This window comes from Labrus mixtus, chromosome 22 (genome assembly GCF_963584025.1).
Source record: "Labrus mixtus chromosome 22, fLabMix1.1, whole genome shotgun sequence".
Taxonomy (NCBI): domain Eukaryota; kingdom Metazoa; phylum Chordata; class Actinopteri; order Labriformes; family Labridae; genus Labrus; species Labrus mixtus.
The window spans coordinates 15,980,522-16,002,859 of NC_083633.1; the positions used below are offsets into that span (position 1 = coordinate 15,980,522).

The window sequence follows — 22,338 nt, forward strand, 5'->3', positions numbered from 1 at the left end:
TTTGTAAACGACCATACTCCTATTCAAAAAGGTCAATCTTTCCCCTATAGATGGCATAAATACAGCTTCAAAAATCTCCTCCGCAGCACATCACCTGATCATGCTGCTGCTTATATAAACAGAATGTTATTAGCAAATAGACAAAACCCTTGTAAGCATTAAATAAGCTGCATTACCACAGCACAGCTCCAAACGCAGCAAATACTGTACATAATGTAAAACAGACCACAGAGCACACGTGCTGATTTACAAAAGACAATGGCGCCCTCTGGCGGTGAAGTTAAAAACGGCGGTGATCAAAACAACAGCTGTTGCAACAGAGTTTTACACAATATGACAGTAAAATACAACAAGTAAGCTGCTTGCTATGAGAAATGTACTCAATTCTATACAACATTTTGTTGGTAAATCATATCTTAATGGAATGAAATGACAGAAATAGAGACACACTGTAGTTGCTGCATATATTCTATCTAATCTAGGATTTGATGACTAGATAATGGACTGAAACAACCCTAAGAATTCTATTTAATTTTGAAATACGTGTGTCCATAATGTGCACAGCTGCATATTAGAGATTCCCCTTTCAAATCAGATACTGTCTGAAGTATCTGTTGTATGTACAGTACTTACAGAAAACATATCATACTTCTCTTTATTTGTTTTACCTGAACACAAATTAATGCATAGGTAAATTGACTGGATTGCCTAGATTTGAGTAATTTAGAAAAATAGCACCTCAAGTCATTTCTGTGGCGCCAGTGGACTAGTGGTTAGTGTGTGTCGCATGTACGGAGGCCGTAGTCCTCCAAGCAGGCGGCCCGGGTTCAAACGGACCGGAGGCTCCCCACTCTCTCTCTCTCAGGTTTCTGACTCTGTCCACTATCCTGTCTCTAAGCTAAAGGCATAAAAAGCCCAGAAATAAACTTGAAAAAAAAATAAAAAGATAGGTATTTTCTTTGTCACTTTCGATTGAAAATGACAAATAAAGTCCGACTTCCGTCCCACAAAAATTGCTGATTATGAAACACATTATGATGTTTGCGTTTAAGAAGTGTTAAGTCAGTCAACCACTTGGGCTACAGTGTAAAAGCTGACAGGTGACATGTTAATGGTTAACACCAAGGTGCAGCTATTTGCCTATCAAACATAAACTGCACACAATTATTAAATAAACATTCCCACTAGATGTAAAAAAAACAACTTTTTTTTAATCCACAAACGCATAACTCACAATTCCACTTCTTTTAAGAAAATTATATTATTGTTACATTGTCTTAAATTAGGGTCTTTTTTTATTTTTATTTCGACCCTCCTCTAAACAAGTATTTACACATTTCACAGTGAATTTGGTATTTTTTGGTTACAATATCATGAAAAGATGCATAATCAAACCCTGTTATTAATAATAATAATAATATTTTTAAAAATCAACACCTCTGAAGGGAAGAAAATGAATCACCAAGTCTTAATATACATGAACGAGTTAATAAGATTAAGGCAGGGAAGAGGTGATGAAGATTTTTGTCATATTCGACGTCCACTTCCATCGATAACAGTGCAATAATGCAGCTCTATCATAGGCAAGTCAGTGGACCTTACAGGTAGAAAGTGTGATAGCATGCAAGTAATCAGAGATGAGTACCTTTAAATAAGGGCTCTCTACCAACGTATCCCAACTACAAGCCCTGATAATAAGCATCTACGGTATGTCATGGGGTCCAAAACGGAGGGAGAGGTGCTAGAAAAGTCCAATCTTCACTTTGTTCACGCCTGTCTTTCTTCTGACAGATGTTCTCACACTTCAATCTGAATTAAAGGCTTGGGGGATGAGAGCTGTAAAATGACCTTTCGCCGCCTGACCAGCCTTAAGAAGTTGCACGGGGACAGGAATGTCAAGAGAAGGAGACGAGGATCCGGTTAGACCTGCCTCTGAGGCACGCAGCCCTCCATCTCCAACACTTCGGGCCATCCCTCGAATTTGTTTGTATCCGGGCTGTTCTTGATATACTGAGGAGTTAAACACAAGGCACATATTTACTCATCATATCATGCAGACTAGATGGGTAACATAAACCCATCTAGTCTGCAGGAGTGGACACATGACACACTTATGACAGAGGAGAATGAACACTAGTAGGGTTGGGCTGTTCAGTGCTCTGATAAGCTTAAACAATGACGTCCCTATCAGGAAGATTAAACACAAACGATGAGAACACTGTCCTTCAAGTCTGCATAGACAAACCCCTCAGGTATATTAAAAACCCACAAGGTGTGCAAGCACCTTTGCCAACAAGTGTTTCACCCTTTATTGTTAAACATTGACAACAACGCCATTGAAGACTTAGTATTTGTAGACGTATCTTATTGAGCTGGGAAATGAATCCCAATTTTAGCCCCATTGTGAGAGGAGCATTAACACTAAACACATCGCAACAGTCTGAATTCATCACGATAAATAAGATCAATTATATCTGAAACAAGCGATGCTTTGTCACTCAGCATGTGTTCATCTCACCTACTGCATGGAGACCTAGGTGTATTGATGCAGTCAGGTGAATCTTTAATAGCTCTCAGCTAACCTCACGTTAATTCATGCAAATGGGAAAAAAAGCCTTCAGGGTTTATTTTGCCTTCAGGAGGGACATGTCGCTAACAGATCTTTTCTCTAACATGAACAGTAGCAGATACACATCAAAGCTTTGAGCTAAAACTAAATATGCACCCTTTGATTTTTGTTAATCACACTTCATATCGATATTTCTAAACCGACCACGTTATCACACATTGCATCTGCATCTCACAGCGTGCAGGCGTTATTAGTAGACACAATAGATGCTTCTCTGAGGTACTGGCTTGCTTTAGCTCTGGTCTATTTTTGTACACAAGATCAAAGCAACGTTTGCAACCATGAGGTTAAGAAGATGTACGAGTAAGAGTAAGATATTGAATTCTACTCGGCATCATTCATTTTATTCTGGTGGCGAATCTTAGAGTTTAAACAGCACCCTCCCTCCTAAACACTCCCTGTAATGTTCAAACCGGAGCTTTTCTAAAGCCTGCTTGAACCTTAACACAACACAACACACCTTTCTAATTCCCTTTCACACACTGAATAATGCACACTGCCGATCTAACTAGACACAATATCACATTTCATATGTCCAATATCCTCTAACTGGAAGCATTTCCTACAGGCCTAACCTAGCGTACACATGTTTATTCTCTGTGTTTGAACTCATCAAACAGGTCAGACGTAAATGAAGATGAAATTGTCTGATTAGAGTAAAAAGCTCCCTATGAAACACGTTTTTTTTGGCTGTTATTTTTGCCTCTGCTACTATTTTGTGGATTTGAAACGGGAATACTGTTGTTGCCGTTCTGAACGGTTTGCATTTGTGAATGTGAGACAATAGAAACATTTGATCTGTGGGTTTTGTTACCTGCTCAAATGGACTCTTGGTCTTGATTCCTTTCCCTCCCACAAAGACCCAGTTATCCCGGAAGCCCAAATTATTCACGGCCGTGCTTCCCAGTTCAGCAATAAGCTTCCTGGCTTCATCGTTGAGTCTGCAGAACAAAGAGGTCTTATTTCACAGACGCGCCTGCACCGACGACGCCAAAACGTTCATCAATCAAAGTGATATCACTCCGCGTAAAATAATAATGAGACGAGTTCATACTTTGTTGCAGGATCGTCGAAGGAGGCCATCATCACGACTGTTCCTTCCTCGATTTCCTTCAGGAATTTAATGAAGGGAGCCACATCTGAACAAGACGACACATAAGTTAACACAAACTTTGTGTGAAATATGTTTTTTTTTTTTTTTAATTTGAAAATAAAAAGGCTGTGACACATTCTCACCTCCTGCCCACATGTCAAAACTGTCGGTCTTTAAAACCTCTCCAGTTATCCCTGCGGGGGGACAAAGAGTCAGAATTAAAACTCACTAAGCAACCTTTGATTTTAACAAAAGTTTTTCCACATGGATTACATTTGTGCAATTCATGATTTTTAAAACAGCTCAAATTTTTAAAATAATGAGGCGTATGATGTGGTTTTTTATTTATTGAAAGGCTCTGTATATTGTAGCGCTTAAGAGTGAAAGGCAGTCTATTTATTTACTTTCATCGAGTGTAGCCTAATTAACTGAGCAAACAGACTTTAAGGTGTGGAACTCAAGGTGTCAATGTTACCATTAACCAGGGCGATGTTGATTCCTCTGCCAACGTTGTTCTTCACTCCGCTCATGATTCTAAAACAAACAAAGGAGGACAACAAGAACATTTCCACGTGTACAACATATGGACTCAAATGTGAAGACGTTTCCTGTTGACTTTATAAATAAAACAACAACAATACTTTATTTGTATTTCCACCAATAAAAGCAAACAGACAAATAGAGTTAAAGATTAGAAATAAAAGTACAATCAAATGACTTAAACACATCAGCACTTTTCTAGTCTTCTGACTGCTCGAAGCGCTTTGACAGCCGCCCATTCACACCCGTTTAAACACTAATGGGCGAGGCTAGAAAGTGACAAATCCCATTTAATTGGTAGTCCCCCAACTGGCCGGTTGAGTGCCGCCTAACTCTATCACTGAGCCACAGCCGCTCCACAATGGGCGGCAGCTGCTTTAAAACCGAGGGTGACAGCAGAGCGCAAACACTGATTATTTGCAATGCTCCTCATGACTGAGAAGATAAAACACACAATGGCAACATGTTGACTTAACAGTGTTTGCATAAATTCAGGGCAACTGTTTGCCGCCGTGTCTCTGAAAGATTTAAGATGTCTTTTTTTTTATTTTTATTTTTATTTTTTTTACTTACAGTTTGTCGTCCAGGCAGAATCTGGGCCCGACTACGCTGGCTGCTCCGCTCGCCATCTTGAAGGCAAAGTGTCCGCTCGGACATGCTTTGGACAGCCCACATTTGTACTTGACTGGTTTTGATGCTGTGGATAGAAAACTCAATTTACACCTTAAGAAACAGGGAGGGATAATCAGGGAACATGTGATGCCTCCACATACCCCCATTAGCAAATAGGTGCCGACTTAGAACAAATTTCAGGAGTCCCTTTGTATTACAAGGAATCTATATGTACTCTAAAAACCTAACGTAAACAACACACCTATGAAACCCCTTTCTAATAGCTTAGTAGATTTAATACACGGCACATGACACACATCTTTACCATTCTTGTGTTGACCCGAGAGATTTATAAAAAGGAGAAACATGTATTGAAACGGAGCAGTAATTGAGGAAATTATTAAAATGTGAAATGATGATAATTTAAGGATACTCACAGGCTTCATTCACTGGCATACTTCTTGCTGAAATTTTAAAAATAGATTTTCAGTTAAAACATCGTGAAAAGTAATGAGAATGCAAAGTGAGGCTTCAACCTGCGTGCTTCAATAAAAGATAAAACATTCTTCTGGTATTAGGACATACTTGATTAAACAAGTCTCATGTTTCCTCTACAGATACACATAACATTCTTCCATGAACTGCTCAGGGCAACAGCCCTCTAGTTGTGGAATGAGTTTCATCTTGCTAGAACACACTGGTAACACTCACAGATAACGCTGCTCAACTTGAAATCCATGTTTATTTCCAGGAGTTGAAAAGCCAGAAAGACTGCGAGGAGGAATGCAAAGATAAGCGCGGCAAACTTCAGAATACCTGAGTGGGTGGGTGAGATTTACAAAAGACAAATAAAGAGAAACATAAATTAAAAAGAGAAAACAAACAAGGACACCTGCCCATTTAGGACATTTCAAAACGTGACACATTCTGTAGATTTCCAATTTCCAAAAATGATAACACTGCATTACCTGGGAAAAGATAGATAGATAGATACTTTATTGATCCTGAGGGAAATTCAAAGCATCCAGTAGCAGCTTACAAAGACGTACATGACATGAAACATTAGTTACAAATTAAACCGCAAAACCGACCACCTCTCTCCCCCCATACATATATATTAACCTGAAAAAAAAGATTTAAAGAATCCCCCTAGATGACTCAAACTTAAACTGTGCAATTAAAAATAGACTTATACAAGAAATGTACATAACCTGTGCAGGGATTAAAAAAATATATGTGTAATTTAAAGCAAGAACCTATAAACAGGTAATTAGACCTGAATATAAAAAAATAAAAAAGTGTTTTTTATATATGTACAATGTTTTAAAAGCAGATAGTGCAGAGTTATCAAAAACAGACATTCAATTAAATAACAGGCAGTGCAAACATTAAATTAAAGGTGCTATTTAGGTGATCATTGAAGTGTCCAACTAGAGGCTGTGCAGATGGGAAGTGGAAAAGGGAAGGTTTAGTCTCTGCCACTCAAAATGAACTAACTATTAATTACGTAACCCAGTCTACATGTCTTCGTGTTGTTTTTGTGTTAATATTAAAAGCTCATGAACTCAGAAAAGTCGGGAAACTGGGGGTCAAGCGAGGAGCACTTGAATGCAGCACACACATTATGAAAGCCTGAAGGGGAGTGTAAATATTTGGGATACACTTACCGCCAGCCCTGGCCATCTTTACGACACCCCTGTCACTTTTTTCCACAGCTAACAACCTGTGTGGGGATAAAACTAACAACTTACTACACATACCTTGGAGGCTAAATCGTTAAAAAAAAAGCACACTCGCATCATCTTCAGCCTTCAAAACGTCGTCACGTCCATTCGTCCGGTTACTTCCTCATATCTGACTAGGTTTGCTAACAGACAGCGGCAATTCAGAGCTAGTTCCGTTCATTTGAAAGCAGCTTTAGATGCATGATGTTAATTCACGTTTTCACGCCACACTTACCTGTTCAACTGCCACAGCAAACCCCCGAGCCCGGTGTGTTTTCTGACACCATAAACTGAGCACTAGTGATTCGTGTAAAGACAGTGACAGCTGAGCTTGTCGGAAGAGATATGCGAAGGTAAGATGCTCCACTCTGTTGGAAAAACCAAAGACGAAATTGCGAGCCGAGACGAAACCGGAAAAAAAAAAAATCAAATTTCAAGATACTGTTCAAACTTCAAAGTATTTTAATGAGCAGACATTTCCGATTTTCATCAAATAAAAAACGACTATGCATACATGGATTCTTTGTTTTCTCAAACTGGTTTTAACTATATTTTCGTTAAAGAAATGAACAACTTCCTCAACAGATTCATTCACTAAACTCAATTATATTTCGTGAGTTTTATAGTACTGTATTAGTTTTGCAGTTTGTAGTCAATTTATTAATCTTAAATTTACAGTTGCCAACTTGCCTGACATACATCTTAAAAACTTAACAGTAAGTAAGTCAAGCAGTGGTACATTTTTTTTTTCAAGAGTTGGACATCATATTAATATCCTATCTTTGTTTCTGTCCCACCGACAGCCTCATTTTCTTCTTCTTCTCTGTTCTTTTAAAAACAGATACGGCACGTTACAGCGCCACCGGTCTTCTTATGGACAGATGCTTAAAAAAAATTCATAGTGGATTGAAACCAAAGATTATTTTAAAATATAAATTACACAATGGAAATCATACACAATGTGGTCATTTTCAGCGTTTTAACAAAAGGCACTAGTTCAGGTTTGTCTTGTTTTCACATTGAACAGAAAGTAAAAAAAAAAAAGTGGTACAACACAGACTAGACTTAAAACACACTGTACAAATCAAAGAGTTAGCTATGTAAAGCCATGACTTGAAGTAAGCTCAATAAATTAAGACATTCTGTTATGTGTCAATCAAATTCTCAAGAAAGCAACTCCCATGAAAATATCAGGGATACGTCTAACAAGTTCGTTTAAAGCACAACTGGTTTCAATTTGAATTTATTTCATCCATCACACGGTGTTTTGTGTCACTGGAGAAGATCCTGTCCAGAGAAAGGAGAAGAGAGAAGCAAATGCACATGAGAAATCAAACCAGATGAAACATTTTGTAAAGTCAAAGGAGTGAAGAGTGCTATATCAATCTTAGCCTACATCGTCTGAGTCCAGGTGGCAGGTGGTGCCATTATTGCTGACGGCACTCTGGAGATCTGCTGTGATGCCGTTTTCGTCATCCTGAATCTGAAGGTTGGAGAAACGATACGCTGGTACCCTGTACATGGAGATGTGACCCACAGGGATTATAACCACACTCACACTTGGGCAATTTACCTCTGGCGTCCGGCTGTTATATGACTTTCTGTAGGATCTCACCGATACTTTTCAATTCATTGCTTCTTGTCTTGAAATAAAATTAATTATGAATTGGTGCTATACAAATAAAAACAGATTGCTTCTCAGTTGATCTGGGGTTAAATAATGCTATATTTCAAGGTATAACAACATCTTTGATAACACATTAAAACGTGTAGAATAGAATAGAATAGAATTACTTTATTGATCCCAAACTGGGAAATTGTGGTGTTACAGCAGCAGGTTATCCAAACACACAATATGAGTAAAAAACACAATATGAGTAAATCTAAACATAATATAATATTAAATACAAAGTAAATAAGTACTAAAATATAAAAACTAAGGATGTGAATATATACAACCAGGATTTAACTAAGCATTACTAGTCTTAAATAGGAAGATTAAATATGGAAGATTGAATGTAAATGTGCAAAAACAGAGTTGCAAATGGACAGTATTGACATAAGTTAAAGTGCATGAGTGTAGACATATAATAAGCATATATATATTATATATAAGCATAACTATACAATATAACAGCGAGTAGACAGCCAAATGAAGTGAACATGAGTGCAGGGATAAAAGTAAAAAGTGTCCGAATGCTAATATTATGACAGCTCTGTTTAACTCACCTGTTTCTGTACACCACCCTCTTGACAGCCAGGACAGCGGAAACAATAGCGATCAGGACAATTGCTCCGGCTCCTGCGCACACTAGGATCAACACCAGCCGCTCTCGCTGTAAAACAAATCAGGCATTTCTAAAAAAGAACAAAAAAAAAACAAAAAACGAAACATTTGATGATACTGATAAAGAGCAGCAATACTGACCGGTGTGTCAAAGTGTGTGATTGGAAATGAGGACCTGGAAGGCGGACCAGGACTGGGTTTAACCCCACACGGTCTGATTACTGTCTGCTCGGCGAGCTGAGGCGAGAATCCCCCCTCACATCTGTCACTAGGGACCTTACGGTACCTACAAACATAGATATGAGTGTGTGACTTAGAACAGAGGTTGTATTTCTTAGGTTTTTAAAAAAAATCATCATTACCCTGCTGTGAAAAGCTCGTCCTCCTCTCCATTCAGACAGAGCTCCAAGGTTTTATTTGGAGCGCTCGATTGTCTCACACACTCGGAGGTGTTCACATGTCGGTAGTAGCCATAGTCGCTGTTGAAAAGGACAGGGGTAATTTAAGGTTAGAAATGTGTCTTGGAAGTCCCTTTAATGTTTCAAATCAAGCGACATACCATAAGTAATCTTCTCTGGTGCACAAACAGGGGCTTTGCTTCTTGCTCACCACAAAGCCTTTCCCGTTTCTGCACACCGATTGTTTCTTCAGCCTCCTGTACGTCTCTTTGACGCCCAACACGCAGCCGTTTCTCTCCAAGTCTCCCCCGTCTGTAGAATGAGCCAACCACTTCTCGTAGTCCTGGTCATTACCTTTACATGAAATGATGATCAACGAGAAAACAATCGGAACAGACAAAGGAACCTTTTAGATGGCTTCCAATTGGTTGACAAATGTAATGCAAATTTCACTTTTCAAGAGTGTAGCCACCATCCACAAAAACAATTACGGAGCAAGAGATTTCATGTACTGCAAATAGTTATAAACATATGGTCTAAGCTGACAGAATAAAACTACAAGTACCAAAAAACAATGTTCTACTCCACAAAATCTGAAAAGACAAACACTTTTTTTTAACCACAAAGTAAAATTCTGTATCTAAAAAAAACAATTTGATACCCCTGAAATATTTGATTCAAAAATCCAAAATAAAAAAAACAAAAATCAAGCAAATTAAATAATCTTCAGGTATAAATATTACAATAAATACTGTGGAAAACAAACTTTTTCCATGCCCTTTGAAACAAGTTTAAAAAAAAGCCAATGGAATTGAATTAACCACAAATCTAATGTACCAAATGTGAAAAAAATTAAAAAATTAAAAATTTGGCCAAAAATCTTTTGGCCAAAAATCTGCTCACTCGATATATAAAGTCCATTTAGGAAATATGTCTTCAAGGCCTTTAGAAGAGGATATATTTAAAACAACAAAACAACAAATATTAGACAAGCTAAAGTTTTAACAGTAAAATATTGAAATGTTTGACACACTAGAGCCTGTTGGAAAATTTGTCTGTCACTTTGGTAAAATGTAAATTAAATAAAAAAAAAGAGGAACCTATTCCCTGAGCAAAGTCATGGGTTCTTAGAAATTGAGGTTATGTGAAGTTCATGGCTGGGTTAGTATCTGTAACAGGAAACATGGAATGGTGGTAATATTCCCTTCAGAGGTCAAGTGAGCCTGTGAGAGAACAGATATTTCTCGTAGATCTAGAAACAGCATCTTGACTCACATTGTCTTGTAATGAGGCTCTGGAAGTCGATGGTGATGGTGACCCACATGGGCTGGCCGTCCTCTTCGGGTCTGAAGCCCCACACGCTGACATTCATCGCCTTGGTCCCCGGCTCTGATGCCAGACCCGCGAAGAAGAACGGCTGCTCGGTGAAGTTGTACGACTTCCAGCACTGGCCCTCGTCTGTGGAGAACCTGGCACAAAAAAAAAACAAAAAACTAAAGTTTAGTATTTTGTGCAGCTTTTTTTTTTCTTTCTGTTAACAGATTAAGGGCCTCCATTGTTTTCTGTAAGTACAAATATTTGCTCAGTACTTGATTGTCTTGACTTGTCCTTCATGCTGGGCCTCCACAGCCACAATGAGACCCCCAGAGTCCAGTATGCTGTAGTGGTGGGTCCCCCTCAGCGTCCCCCTCCAGTTATAACCCCCGTCTGAGGAGACAAAGACGTCTGGGTGCTGCGAAGATGACAGAGAGTCACCGACAGTACCTGGAGTAGAGGGAGAAAGTCTAAATGCATCTTAAAGTCATCTTGATGTGAGATATAAGAAGAGGGAATGAAGATGAAAAGTTAAGTTACCATGTGCGATCACCAGACCGATAGCAGTGGGCTCAGACAGCGCTAACATGGGAACAATGCGGTTGTTGCGACTGTGCTCTCCATGAATATGAAGGTTACACTGAGGAACACATACAAACAAAGCACTTCAGTGACTTGTAAAACACGATATATTTCTAATATGCACATGCACAGACTGAGGCATGACCGACATTCTTCACTTGCTGTGCACATTCCACATTGTCGGGTTTTTTAAGTTGCCTCCATGTTCGTCCTCGGTTGAAGGAAATGACGGATCTGATACGGCCATCTGCAAGAAAACCAAAATTTATTCATGCTTGAGTACTCCAGGAAGTAGCACTGTAAACAACTACATTAACAGATAAATACAGCTGTTGATGAAACCTTATGTCATGTACAATATGACCTTTCTTAACCTGCATAGAGGCAAGGCTGGCATTGTTTTTTTAAATTTTTTTCCCCCCATATTGTCTTAAATCCAAACAACAACAAGATGTTAGTCCACCTCTTGATGCCACTGGAGAGCTAAATCTTCAAAAACATCTCCCAAATATTTAAAGGCTTTCTCATTTCCATAGACCGCGTAAAACATGGAGGTAGTCTCAGTGACATCACTGGTTTCTGAAGAGGCGTTTTGAAGCCCAACGACGGCCACTTGGGCGATGCTGACGGAGCGGTGGAGCTGAGACAAGACAATCAACCGTGTCCCCAATTATGGATATTTATATCAAACTCTAATCCAAAAAGTCTTCATTTAGAGAAATGAAGCCGTAAATGCTTTTCACTATCAAAGCACGTCAAGAACTAACAGGTTGCAAATCGTACCCTCGTCCAGTTTGTTTGTGAGGTAGACTCCTCTCAGGGAAGTGATGTTGGTGAAGTCGCTTTTCCTCTGCCCGTCAAATAGATGGCGCTCCAGGGATTTGGAGAACAAGATGCCCCGGTCGTCTGACGTGTACATGGTCCCAAAGAAGGTGTCTGAGGAGAGACGGAGGGGAGACTTTCAGACAGGCTTTTTATTTAATAGTCAGAGTGAATTAAAAACTCCACTCCAATGCATGTAGAGGACATTCTGTAGCCGATACTGTATTCAATCACAGCTCATTGGCAGCGTCTATTTCACAGATTGCCATTGCCACAGTCTCAACACGTTTGATTGTAATCCGGCAGATTTCTCAACTGGCGGAGGCTGGGGAAAAAAAACGATGATAGAGGCAGTCCGTAATCGTCATCGCTTCGAAAAAGAATTGTCACCTGGGAGCGGTTGATGCCACGCTGACACAATCCTTTCAACATCAGCATCATCTCATCAAGTCACCATCAATCACATTTAAAGTGTGTGAGGCTCACACACACACACACACACACACACACACACACACACACACACACACACACGTCAGCTAAAACCATGAAGGACAAGCTCAGCGGAGCTAAATGATGGACAGGGTTACCTTTCCAGTGTGCATGTGTGTGTTTGTGTGTGTGTGTGTGTTTTTGTGTGTGTGTGTGTGTGTGTGTGTGTGTGTTTGTGTGTGTGTGTGTGTGTGTGTGTGTGTTTGTGTGTGCGTGTGTGTTACACCCTGATCCCGAGATACGTCTGTCAGCTTTTGCAGTGTAAACTGAATCTCCTTCCCTGCAAGGTAACAAAAGATAAAGCCCCCATATCTCCCCCTCTTTATGTGAGAAGCACAAAAGTCCCATCAGCTAACTGAGCACGGAGAGAAATAGAATAATAACGTCAGGAAACAGGGGAGAAAAAAATAAAAAAACATGTGCATGAGAAAGAGTGAGAGAGAAGATGACAGAAAGAAAAGAAAAGAAAAGAAAAGAAAGATTTGCGAGCACAAACACACACTCACTCATGATGGAATGATTTGTCAGCAACTCCGAGAACTTGTGAAACCAGTCCGGCCTTTGCCAGCCAGCTTTTCCATGACAACAAAAGAAGCTGAGAGCCGTCGATTCTGCTTTGTTTCCCCCTTCAAAGTCTGCTTCATTATGAATGTGTGTCAATGATTGTTTTTAAGGAACCTGTGTTTTTCTGTGTGTGTGTGTGTGTGTGTGTGTGTGTGTGTGTGTGTGTGTTACCTCCGGGGTTGTCCACATGCATGAAGAGCATTTCTTCATCGCCGTCCAGGATGGAGTAAAACTACAAAAACACCCCGCATATCAAGACAGAGAGAGAGAGAGAGAGAGAGAGAGAGAGAAACGAGATATGGGTGAGAAAATCTGGGATTGCAATAATTAAAAAAAAGACAACAATATTGTGATGACTAATTTCATCTTTGCAATAATGCTTGTCTAATCGCCGTGAGAGAGAGAGTGTGTGTGTGTGTGTGTGTTTGTGCTGTCAACAACATAGAATGGGTGTGTGAGTGTAAATGTCTGCGGGGGGGGGGGGGGGTTTCCCCCAGACAAAATGTGTTACGTTGGTGTTGAAAAAATAAGCATGGTCATTGATGTTTTCCCTTTGACTTCAATAAAATGTATCTCTGTGTGTTTTCACTTAAAGCTCCAGTTAACTTTTTAAACCGGTTATGAAATAGACTGAAAGCAAGAGCGATGCCTCTTCATGAGCCACAAAAGCAAAAAACGAGACCGTCAGCGACAACGTCGATCATTCCTATGTAGTTATTTTTAAGTGTACATAACAGCTGGCGGGGGGTAGGTGTCAGACGAAGGGAGTCATGAGAAAGCCTTTGTTTACATTTTCCAAAGCAAATGTTCTCAGTGAGCGTAAAGATTTACTGTTGAAAGGGAAGTTGAGATTGTTTGCTTTTCTAAAACTCCATGCTTGTACATTTAGAAGACAACAAGCAAGGAAATGAGTCTTGTCGAATGTTGATGTCATTCATGTATGATGCTTATATTTATATTAATGATAGATACAAAGTACAGATCTTCTTATCCTCTGAAAATGTGTTAAAAAAAGTGTTTTGCACATTCCTCCTCGCTGTTAAAATGTTTATATTTCTCTTTTCTTACATTTTTATTGGGCATTCCTTTTTGTTATTTTGGACTTGTGCAGCACTTATTTGTTCTTCTACTTCTCTGTGGCTACGTTTATCATCAGGCGCCACGACACCAATGCGAACCCCTCGCTCATAAAACCTTACTCCGCGTTAAACTTGATTCTGCGTCTCTCTCCACTAAGTCGTCTGACGGTAACGGTTTCGTTTCTCACCTGCTCTGTTGAGGCCGAAGGCAGCAGCGCCCGGCTGAAGGTGTCGCCCTGGTCTGAAGAGAAGTACATGACCCGTGGGGATCTCTGGGCGTCAAGAGAAAGCATCAAAGCGTCAAAACGTAATACCCCAACAACAAACAGAACAGAAGTTTGGTGATATATTTCCACTCATTTATACGTCTTACGGGATCTTCCATCACAGAGAAGAAGAGAAACGCTCCGATGTAGCCGAAGCTGAAGATGTCCTCGTGGATGGTGGCGAAGGTTTTCCCCAGATCCGTCGTCCTCTTCAGGACCAAATCCCCTCGCTCCTCCGCGTCAACTAAGGCGCCAGGAAGAGCAAAGAAGTCAAAGGTGGAAGACACCCATATGTCACTCTTTTGAGGTTGTGGAGCTTCGATGGGAAAATTGAGGCAAGCGAGAATACGTCCTGAATCTCTCGCTCTTTTATTGGAGCCTCTAAGCTCAAACTTTTCATGTACTCCATGTGCAGTCAAAGCACTTCATTCAGCTCTACTACAACAGCCATTGAATGTCCCAGAAATGTTGTTCGTCTTGCAGTCCTCATCATCTTGCAGTCTTGTATTAATTTGATATTGTGTGTACAGTAACAACACTTGTAGCAGTCTATGCTTATATTGTTGTTTTATTGCGACCTCACTGCCAGACAGGATCTTTTGTTTTGGGATGATAAAGATCTGAACCAAACAGAAAAAGTACTATAAAGTTGTGTTTATGTGTTTTTTTAATTTTAGATAATGATAATATTAGATTTGAATATTTTTTAAAAACTGCATTACCTCCCACAACAGAATCATGTTACAGATCAAACATCAGGGTTTTGGTGTCATGGCTCGTCTAGTTGTACTTTTTACACTCAACAAATGATGGCTGTCAAGAGTTCTTAGACTCTTAGGGGTATCACATCTCTCTAAGCTTCTTACCTGCTTCTGTTCGACTGAAGCTGAAGAACAAATTAACGCCGGCCCCCCTGATGAAAAGAGAAAGCAACGCCAGAAATGTCTCAACAATTTCCGTAGGAACTGTTTCCTAACAGTGCCTTTCTGCTCCACAACATTCTGCATATTTTATACAGTTATTTAAACAGATTTTCAAAATAAGACTCATTTGTTTTCTGTTATCCACACAGGGGTTTTCTTGTGTGGTTTAGTTTCCTGTTTTTACTCACCATGAGAAAGAATGCACTCCATCGTGAACTTTTGTCCACTTGGCGCCAAAGTCCAGAGAGAGCCACAGTCCGCCCTGCGAGTCCAGAGGGAACAGAAGAAGTGTTTACCTTTATTTCAAGGTGTGTGCTCAATGTGTGTGTGTGTTTTTGAATGTGTGTGAGTACAAGTTTTACTCCAGAGTTGTACACAGAGTGAGGGAGGCAACCACGACTTTGAAAGTTGAAATAAGAATAAATGAGAGAAACAGAATTTAGAGGACAGAAAGGGACGCACGTCGATGCTGAGGGCCACGAGGTAGTACGGCTTTAGGAAGTGGTACGTGATTGGCTGAGCCAGGTGGAAGGGCAGTTGGATGAACTTGAAGGTGGCGCCAGCATCCCTTGAGGTGAAGATGATCCCGCCTCGGTGGTCCACCACCGGAATGTCTGCTGTCAGAATCACCTGTCGATCAAAATCAAATTAAGAAACGTGTTCAGAAATATGTTAAAAAAAAGAAAGTGACGCTTTATATTTGGCATCAATGAGCTTTTTTTTAGCATGTTGGGCAAAACACAAAGTGAGGACAAGAGCAAAAAGAAAGTGGTTTGAAAGTGCAGATGTGTCACAAACTGATTAGACAGCAAAAGAAGTGTAAGATGAGTTCACACTTGAGGTGAAGGAGCAACAAAGTTTCCCCAACCACCAGCTGTAACCGCTCACCCACTGCACAAACAGCCCCGTGTGCGATCACACAGTTAACCTACAGAGCTTCCCGGTCCAACGCTGACGCCGAACTCTTCCATGATGAAGGTGTTGTTGATGCGGTCGGAGATGTCGTGGAAGGATTTTCCATAATCGGTACTGATGAGGGAGAAAAAAATAAAAAAGTTGTGACACCGTTTCTTGAGTTCTATTCCGTTTGGGACGGACGCTAAAACGTACCTTCGATAAAGTCTTGAGGAGCCTCCCTCTATGAAGGTGTCTATAGGGGCACTGAATGTTGAGAGGACCAGGACGACCTAAAGAACGAAGCAATTGTGACTGAAATTCAGAAATATGAAAGCATCCATTTCTGGTCCCCCCCCCCCACACACACATTGTTATTGTTATTTTGGAGTGGTTGTTTTTGTGAAGTATACTCACTCCTGTGCCATCTCCAACCCATGTAAGAATGACATATGATCCGTCATCACCGTTAAACCCGGTCTGAGAGAAAGAGACAAGAGCTGCTCACAAATGTAACAGCCTCACCTCTACAGTTAAACAACTTAGTCGCACAGTTTCACTTTTTGTCAAAGCTGATGACAAGCAAGATAGTCTAAATGAGGCTGATAATTATGTTAAATAGGCACAACAATTAACATAGATGCCATTTAATATCATATTGATGCTTAAAATTAGTTTTTAGGTCATGATTCCATTTGCTTCTATTACAGTTTCCCTTGTTTGTTGTATTTTTGAAAGAAGAACATCACCTGGAATAACCATTTAAAGCAGATTAAGCAGGAACAAATGTATCTTCCTCTCCAGAACAAACAAACAAGTGTATCTGTTGTCACACATTATTATTTTTTCATATTCAGATAAACTCCTAACTTTCGCTTTTTGCAGGTTATATGGTTTTTCTTGTGGACATTGGTCCATGCCTTTTAACCAAACTGTCCCCACATTCAGAACAAAGCACTCAAACACACCTCACCTCGTGCGTGTTATCATCCAGAATCTTGTGCTCGGCGGGGGTGAGGGGAGTCCGGCAGGAGGTGAAAGGTCTGGAGGCACCTGCTGAACTGCTGCTGCTGCTGCTGCTGGTTTCCCTCCTTGGACGTGTGCGCGCTTGGCCCTGGCTCCCAAGAACGCACAGCCCACCGAGGACCACCAGTCTCCAGATCATTATCCGTGAGGAACTCTGAAGAATCTCACTAAAGAATGTGAGCTCCGGAGGATTACTGCCGATACTGACTCGGTTAATAGTGTTGCGCTAAAGTCAAGTGGGGAGGTGGGTGGGACGTTCTCGGACGCGTCATTAACATAAAAAGTGCTGTGTGATGCGGTGCGTGTTTCTGCCCGCATGCAGGTGACCTGAGCTGCAAGGAGCATTTACATCTCAGGTGAATCTGGTGAAAACACACCCCGTGGTGTGCGTGGGATTCTGTTCAATTCGAGATGCGTTCGTGAGATGAGGTGGAACAAAAGAAGTCGTTAATGGAGAAGTTCGATGTGTTGTTTTCCCTCGCTTTTAATTTCGTGGTTGGCACAAACTAAACAAACGTCACAGTCGAGTTTCACCTGTAAGGCTTCCAGGTGATCGAACATGTCTTCAAGACAGGTGCCAACGTGCATCAGCAAAGGTTATGTGCTTTTACGCACAGCACAGTTCTGTATAACATTCATAACCCTAAGGTAGCCTGCACGCGTTCAAATCGATGCTCGAGTGTTTGTGACGAGCAGAAATTAACGCAAGAGGACGATATGTAATCAGCTTTGTGTTTCCAACTTGAGAACGCCTCACTCCTTGACAGAACTCCAAAGTGGTTTTGCGATGTATCTAGATTAATTAAATCACACGTATGTAGTTAGTACAGCTGAACGCAAGAGGGCGCCATTTACACTTCTTATATACAACGAAGGACAAAACTGTGTTGTTTTTTTTTAACCGTCTTTATTGACAAATTTAATATATACAAAAAAAATGTATACAAACTCTTAAAGAGGATGAACATACAACAGCAAAATACACAGGAACAAGTTCATTCAAACATAAATCAAGACTAGGGGGGGATTATATATAAAAAATAAAGAAATAAAAATCTAACTTTTCCAAAAGAAAACATCAGGCAAATGTAAGCAGACAACAAACTGGAGCAAGGACAAAAAAAAAAAAATCATCAAGGGCCAGAAATCAAAACAACAAGAATTTCGATAAATCAGCACTAATCTTTCTAATCCTGCTAGATTTCATTTTTTTCAGAGATAAGAAAAAATATTTGAAATCATTTAAAAACCAGTCAAAGGAGGGTTTGCTGTTTCTCCACTCACTACAGCGAATATGATATTTACTCATGAGTAAAATAACATTTACCATGTCAGTAATTGAAGGGTTTAAATTATCAATAAAATAGAGTACCTATAAGTTTTTGATATTTGATACCTATAAGTATCAAAAGATGGAATATCATTAATTTTTTTAGCGAAAACCAACTTCTAATGTTGGCCCAAAATCTTTGAGACACAGGACAGAATACAAACAAGTGCTCTAAAGTCTCTTCAGATTCACCACAGAAAGCACTGAAGGGTTCACATCAAAATTGAACCTTTTTTTGAGAAAAAAGTTGGATAAATCTGGTGAATTATTTTTAAAATGGGTTTCTTTCACTTTAGGGAAAACAGGCATCTTAATATATTTGGAATGTGCTTTAGTCAGAACAGAAAGCTCAATTAACTTTGGGAACTTAGTATGCAGCCCTCTGTGGTAATCATGGAAAAACCTAGATTTCAGGATAGTACCAAAACTGTGGTTATCACTCCCGCAGAGCAGTCAGCTGAATCCCTGAGTGACTCTGCTGTGTGCACAGTTGCACATAAGAGGACGTTGGGTTTGGCAAATATCAGCCAAAGAAAATAAACGAGGCAGGCTGAAATAAAAACAATAACAAGGAATAAATGAAATACATTAAATTCATAAAAAAATAAATACCAGAGATGAAATAGAAAATAAAATACATAAAAGAAATGAAAATGAAAAAAAATGCATATGCTAGCTCTTGTTTTGAATTTTCGTACCTGCAGACCCACATGTAAGATGAGATAATTTACTAAAATGGTCAGATAATTTTTTTAACTTAATTGTTTATAGAGTATTTGGCAAAGCTACCCTCTCAAGATTGGAGAAGGTTATGTACCTGCAGTCTTTCTTCTCTTTCCCTGCACTGGATCCAAACCCTGAACCTTCTCACTGTCAGGCAGCAGTCCTTACCACTACACCAAGTGGCTGCCTATCAGAGCCTGCTTTTTTTTTTTTTTTTAGGTGCATCTACTTTTCAATACGTCTGGGTAGTTCAAAATCATAGTTCAAAGTCAGAAAGCGAGAACATTCCAGCTGGCCTGGGGTCAAACCCAGAACCTGCTGACTGTAAGGCGGCAGTGCTAATCCCAACACTAACAGGCAAGACTGGAGATGCTTGCCCGTGCAGGTTTTTGCACTTTCCAGTATATTTACAGTAGGTAGATCAAAACTGTGGTCAATGTGCACTGGTAGAAAAAAGCCAGAACACTCTGGCTCCACACGGGATTTGATCCCAGAACCCTCTGGCTGGTAAGCAGCTGTTAGGCAGCTGTTCTCACCAGCACGCTGCTACCTTGCTACTCAGGACACGTATATGTTCTGTACAGATGAGAGGCTCCTCATGCTCATTGGTTTGTTGAAATAGGAAATCAATTCACAGATTTCATTTTCTGATGCAATTTTCTTGCATCAGAAAAAGCAGAAAAACAAATGCTCAGAGCCACAGCTATGACGTAAAAAAAAAAAAAAAAAAAAAGCAACAAAAAAAAGTGGAACTAGCTCAGACCTAATCTCATGACCTTAGTTAAGGACTATGGTCACACGAACAACAGGGGTGCATAACCTCTGACTCTGGTCAAAGGGTGTTTCTGGTGCTGAATGAGGAATGAATTCTTACATTTCCCACAACATTCAATGACTTCTGCTTTTCTTTTCTTTCTTTGTGTGGACATAATGTGTTCCTGGAATCAAGAAACAACGTGCACACTCAAGAGTAGTTCATAAGTGATCCCCACCACCCAGGTAACGGACTGTTTACATGGCTACCCTCTGGCCGGCGCCAGAACACAGAAAGACTCAGGAAGAGCTTCTTTCCTCAGGCTGTCCGCACTGTTAACTCCACTCTCCTCAGTTAAAAAACAAAACAGAACTGTGATTACATGATGCACACACACCACACATTCCAATCTGCACATTGCACTTTGACACCCTGGACACTTTACACTGTTTACATTATTCTATATTTTATATTTTGTACATTCAAATAATATTTTTTTTATTTTTTACATTATATTCTATTTTACTGTATATATGTGTATTAGTAATTTGAGTGTTTATTGCATGGCCTTGCGGAACAATCCTTACATTTCACTGCACATCTGTATGAGCATGTGACAAATAAAAATCTTGAATCTTGAATCTAATAGATTAAAAATGCCAGGATGTTGGCATAGAATGGGAAAAATACAACATATACAACTCAAAGAAAGACTGGAGAACTACAAACTCTGAGGTCAACAGTCGAGTCCTACTGGCTAACAAGCTATAGGCATTTTTCAGTTGAAGTTGTTCTGCGTGTGACTGTAGGTTTCTGGCCTGCCTTAGCTCTGCTGAGTCATGGTCCTCTATCAAAGAGAAGCCTGAAAGAGAACTTCTTTTAACCAGCATTCTCTTAAGGTTGCTGCCAGGTCAGGCCTTGGCAAGCTTCAATGGTTACATCAACAACTGAGGCTTGGATTCGGCTCCTCCTGGATTTCTATGAAGGAATTGCTTTCATTGAATGAGAGAATAGCTCTTCTGTCGTAAAACATCTGGACATGAGCCTCTGACAGATGTTCAGCTTCACCATCAATACATTTGGCCGTGTCGATGTTTTTCCAACTGTCTAATCCCGGAAAAAAAAAATCCTGAACAAGAGGCTGAACAAGAGTAGCCAAAACAACACAGCGCCCTCTGCTGGTTGAAGAAGAGAGAATTGCAATATAATTTTTTTGTCCATTTTTTTATTTTTATTTTTTTTAATTGAATTGCAAGGCATCGTTACACCCCTAATCAACTCTGGTAGAAAGTAACTCTCAGGTGTTTCTTTTTTTCCATTTATTTTCCAAAGGGAACATTGAGGTTTATAATTATCTACTGTGCATGGGCGGTTCTAGGCAGGGGGCCAACAGGGGCCAGTGCCAGCTTGGTCCCCCTTGTGGCCACCCCTCCAAAAAAGGAAGAGCCCCCCTAATAACACATACACATTATTTGACTCACAATCTAGTATTAAATTCTGTTACTGAAACAAATAGAAATCATGGTATTTAATGATGTGCGCTATTATTTGGCATAATATTTATATATTTTTTTAAAGTGATCATCTTTGTCTATTTTTCACCTGGGTTTAATGTTCCCCTCTGACAAAAAAACTGGCCCCAGTTTGGCCCCCTCAGTGGTCTAGAACCGCCACTGCTACTGTGTATTTTATTTGTTATCAAAAATCAAAATCTGAATCGGATTTTTCTTTATTTGGATAATTAATATCTGGCATGTACACACTCGGTAGGAATTAAGCAGCAATTGAGCATTTTAGCAAGAAAAACACCAAAGAGTAAGATAAAGGAAATGGTACAGGATGGTTTTTGTGGGCCGGAGAGTCCACAGCCCCTGAGGCGTCATTTTTGGAGAAGCGGTTACTGTAAACTGTATAGCTGAAGCTAACTTTACTCTTGTTCACACCACCTTGTGACTGCCAGTAACACATCTTTGGACTGAAAAAAAAAAAGCATCCGCAACAGACTCAGCCCAGTTCCTGGAGCAGCATTAAACGAGGGGGGGTGTCTTACTGTATGACAGTATTTCACTGCGCTGAGACGTGTGACAGCGTTTTCTGCCAGTTCTGCGTTAAAAAAAAACCCTCTCCAGGATGTTTTGGTTCATGCAGGGTCTCTGCTTTCTGCCAACGTTTTTGGTCATCTGGTCCTCGAGCACTTTCATTATTTCCTACCTTATTGCGCTTCTCAGACGTGATGTCGACATAGTCTTCCCATACATAAGGTAAGTTTTGTGTTTCAGGGAAGAG

General features: G+C 40.0%; 3 protein-coding genes across 4 annotated transcripts in view; 1 reads left to right on the forward strand and 2 right to left on the reverse strand.

The window, feature by feature from the left end:
- dram1 (DNA-damage regulated autophagy modulator 1) overlaps positions 1–22,338 on the forward strand; it is a 161,023-nt gene that overhangs the window by 134,874 nt on the left and 3,811 nt on the right. The window contains exon 2 of one of the 2 annotated variants that reach the window (XM_061029818.1): positions 22,174–22,313. In XM_061029818.1, coding sequence (XP_060885801.1) covers positions 22,183–22,313 — 131 coding nt within the window. In that variant the 5' untranslated portion in view covers positions 22,174–22,182. Of the gene's footprint in view, positions 1–22,049; positions 22,314–22,338 lie in introns of those variants that run through there. The other variant, XM_061029817.1, reaches the window with a different exon arrangement.
- On the reverse strand, positions 1,195–6,944 carry fam3c (FAM3 metabolism regulating signaling molecule C). The gene is made up of 10 exons (XM_061029630.1): positions 6,834–6,944; positions 6,542–6,597; positions 5,586–5,690; positions 5,312–5,338; positions 4,836–4,959; positions 4,198–4,256; positions 3,866–3,916; positions 3,684–3,768; positions 3,444–3,570; positions 1,195–2,010 (listed from the first exon to the last, which is right to left on the reverse strand). The coding sequence occupies exons 2-10, from the start codon at positions 6,555–6,557 to the stop codon at positions 1,921–1,923; spliced, it is 684 nt and encodes a 227-aa protein (XP_060885613.1). The 5' UTR covers positions 6,558–6,597; positions 6,834–6,944; the 3' UTR covers positions 1,195–1,920.
- si:dkey-159a18.1 (sortilin) lies at positions 7,043–17,783 on the reverse strand. Its single transcript, XM_061029629.1, has 21 exons — positions 17,193–17,783; positions 16,637–16,699; positions 16,436–16,512; positions 16,258–16,354; positions 15,788–15,955; positions 15,514–15,587; positions 15,269–15,315; positions 14,510–14,646; positions 14,325–14,408; positions 13,229–13,289; positions 11,963–12,115; positions 11,329–11,426; positions 11,138–11,237; positions 10,873–11,047; positions 10,559–10,752; positions 9,445–9,637; positions 9,248–9,364; positions 9,027–9,171; positions 8,828–8,934; positions 7,995–8,112; positions 7,043–7,885 (listed from the first exon to the last, which is right to left on the reverse strand). Exons 1-21 carry the CDS (start codon positions 17,382–17,384, stop codon positions 7,871–7,873), a joined length of 2,415 nt encoding a protein of 804 aa, XP_060885612.1. The 5' UTR covers positions 17,385–17,783; the 3' UTR covers positions 7,043–7,870.

Excerpts from the sequence above, each read along its gene's own strand:
- fam3c (XM_061029630.1), bottom strand. Across the intron at positions 4,960-5,311 it reads TATGCCAGTGAATGAAGCCT|CATCAAAACCAGTCAAGTAC; the intron begins GTGAGTATCCTT and ends TTCTATCCACAG. Across the intron at positions 3,769-3,865 it reads TTTTGACATGTGGGCAGGAG|ATGTGGCTCCCTTCATTAAA; the intron begins GTGAGAATGTGT and ends CGTCTTGTTCAG.
- si:dkey-159a18.1 (XM_061029629.1), bottom strand. The coding sequence starts at position 17,384 with ATGATCTGGAGACTGGTGGTCCTCGGTGGGCTGTGCGTTCTTGGGAGC. Across the intron at positions 14,647-15,268 it reads CTTCAGTCGAACAGAAGCAG|TTGACGCGGAGGAGCGAGGG; the intron begins GTAAGAAGCTTA and ends CTGGCGCCTTAG. Across the intron at positions 9,638-10,558 it reads GAGCCTCATTACAAGACAAT|GTAATGACCAGGACTACGAG; the intron begins GTGAGTCAAGAT and ends TTTCATGTAAAG.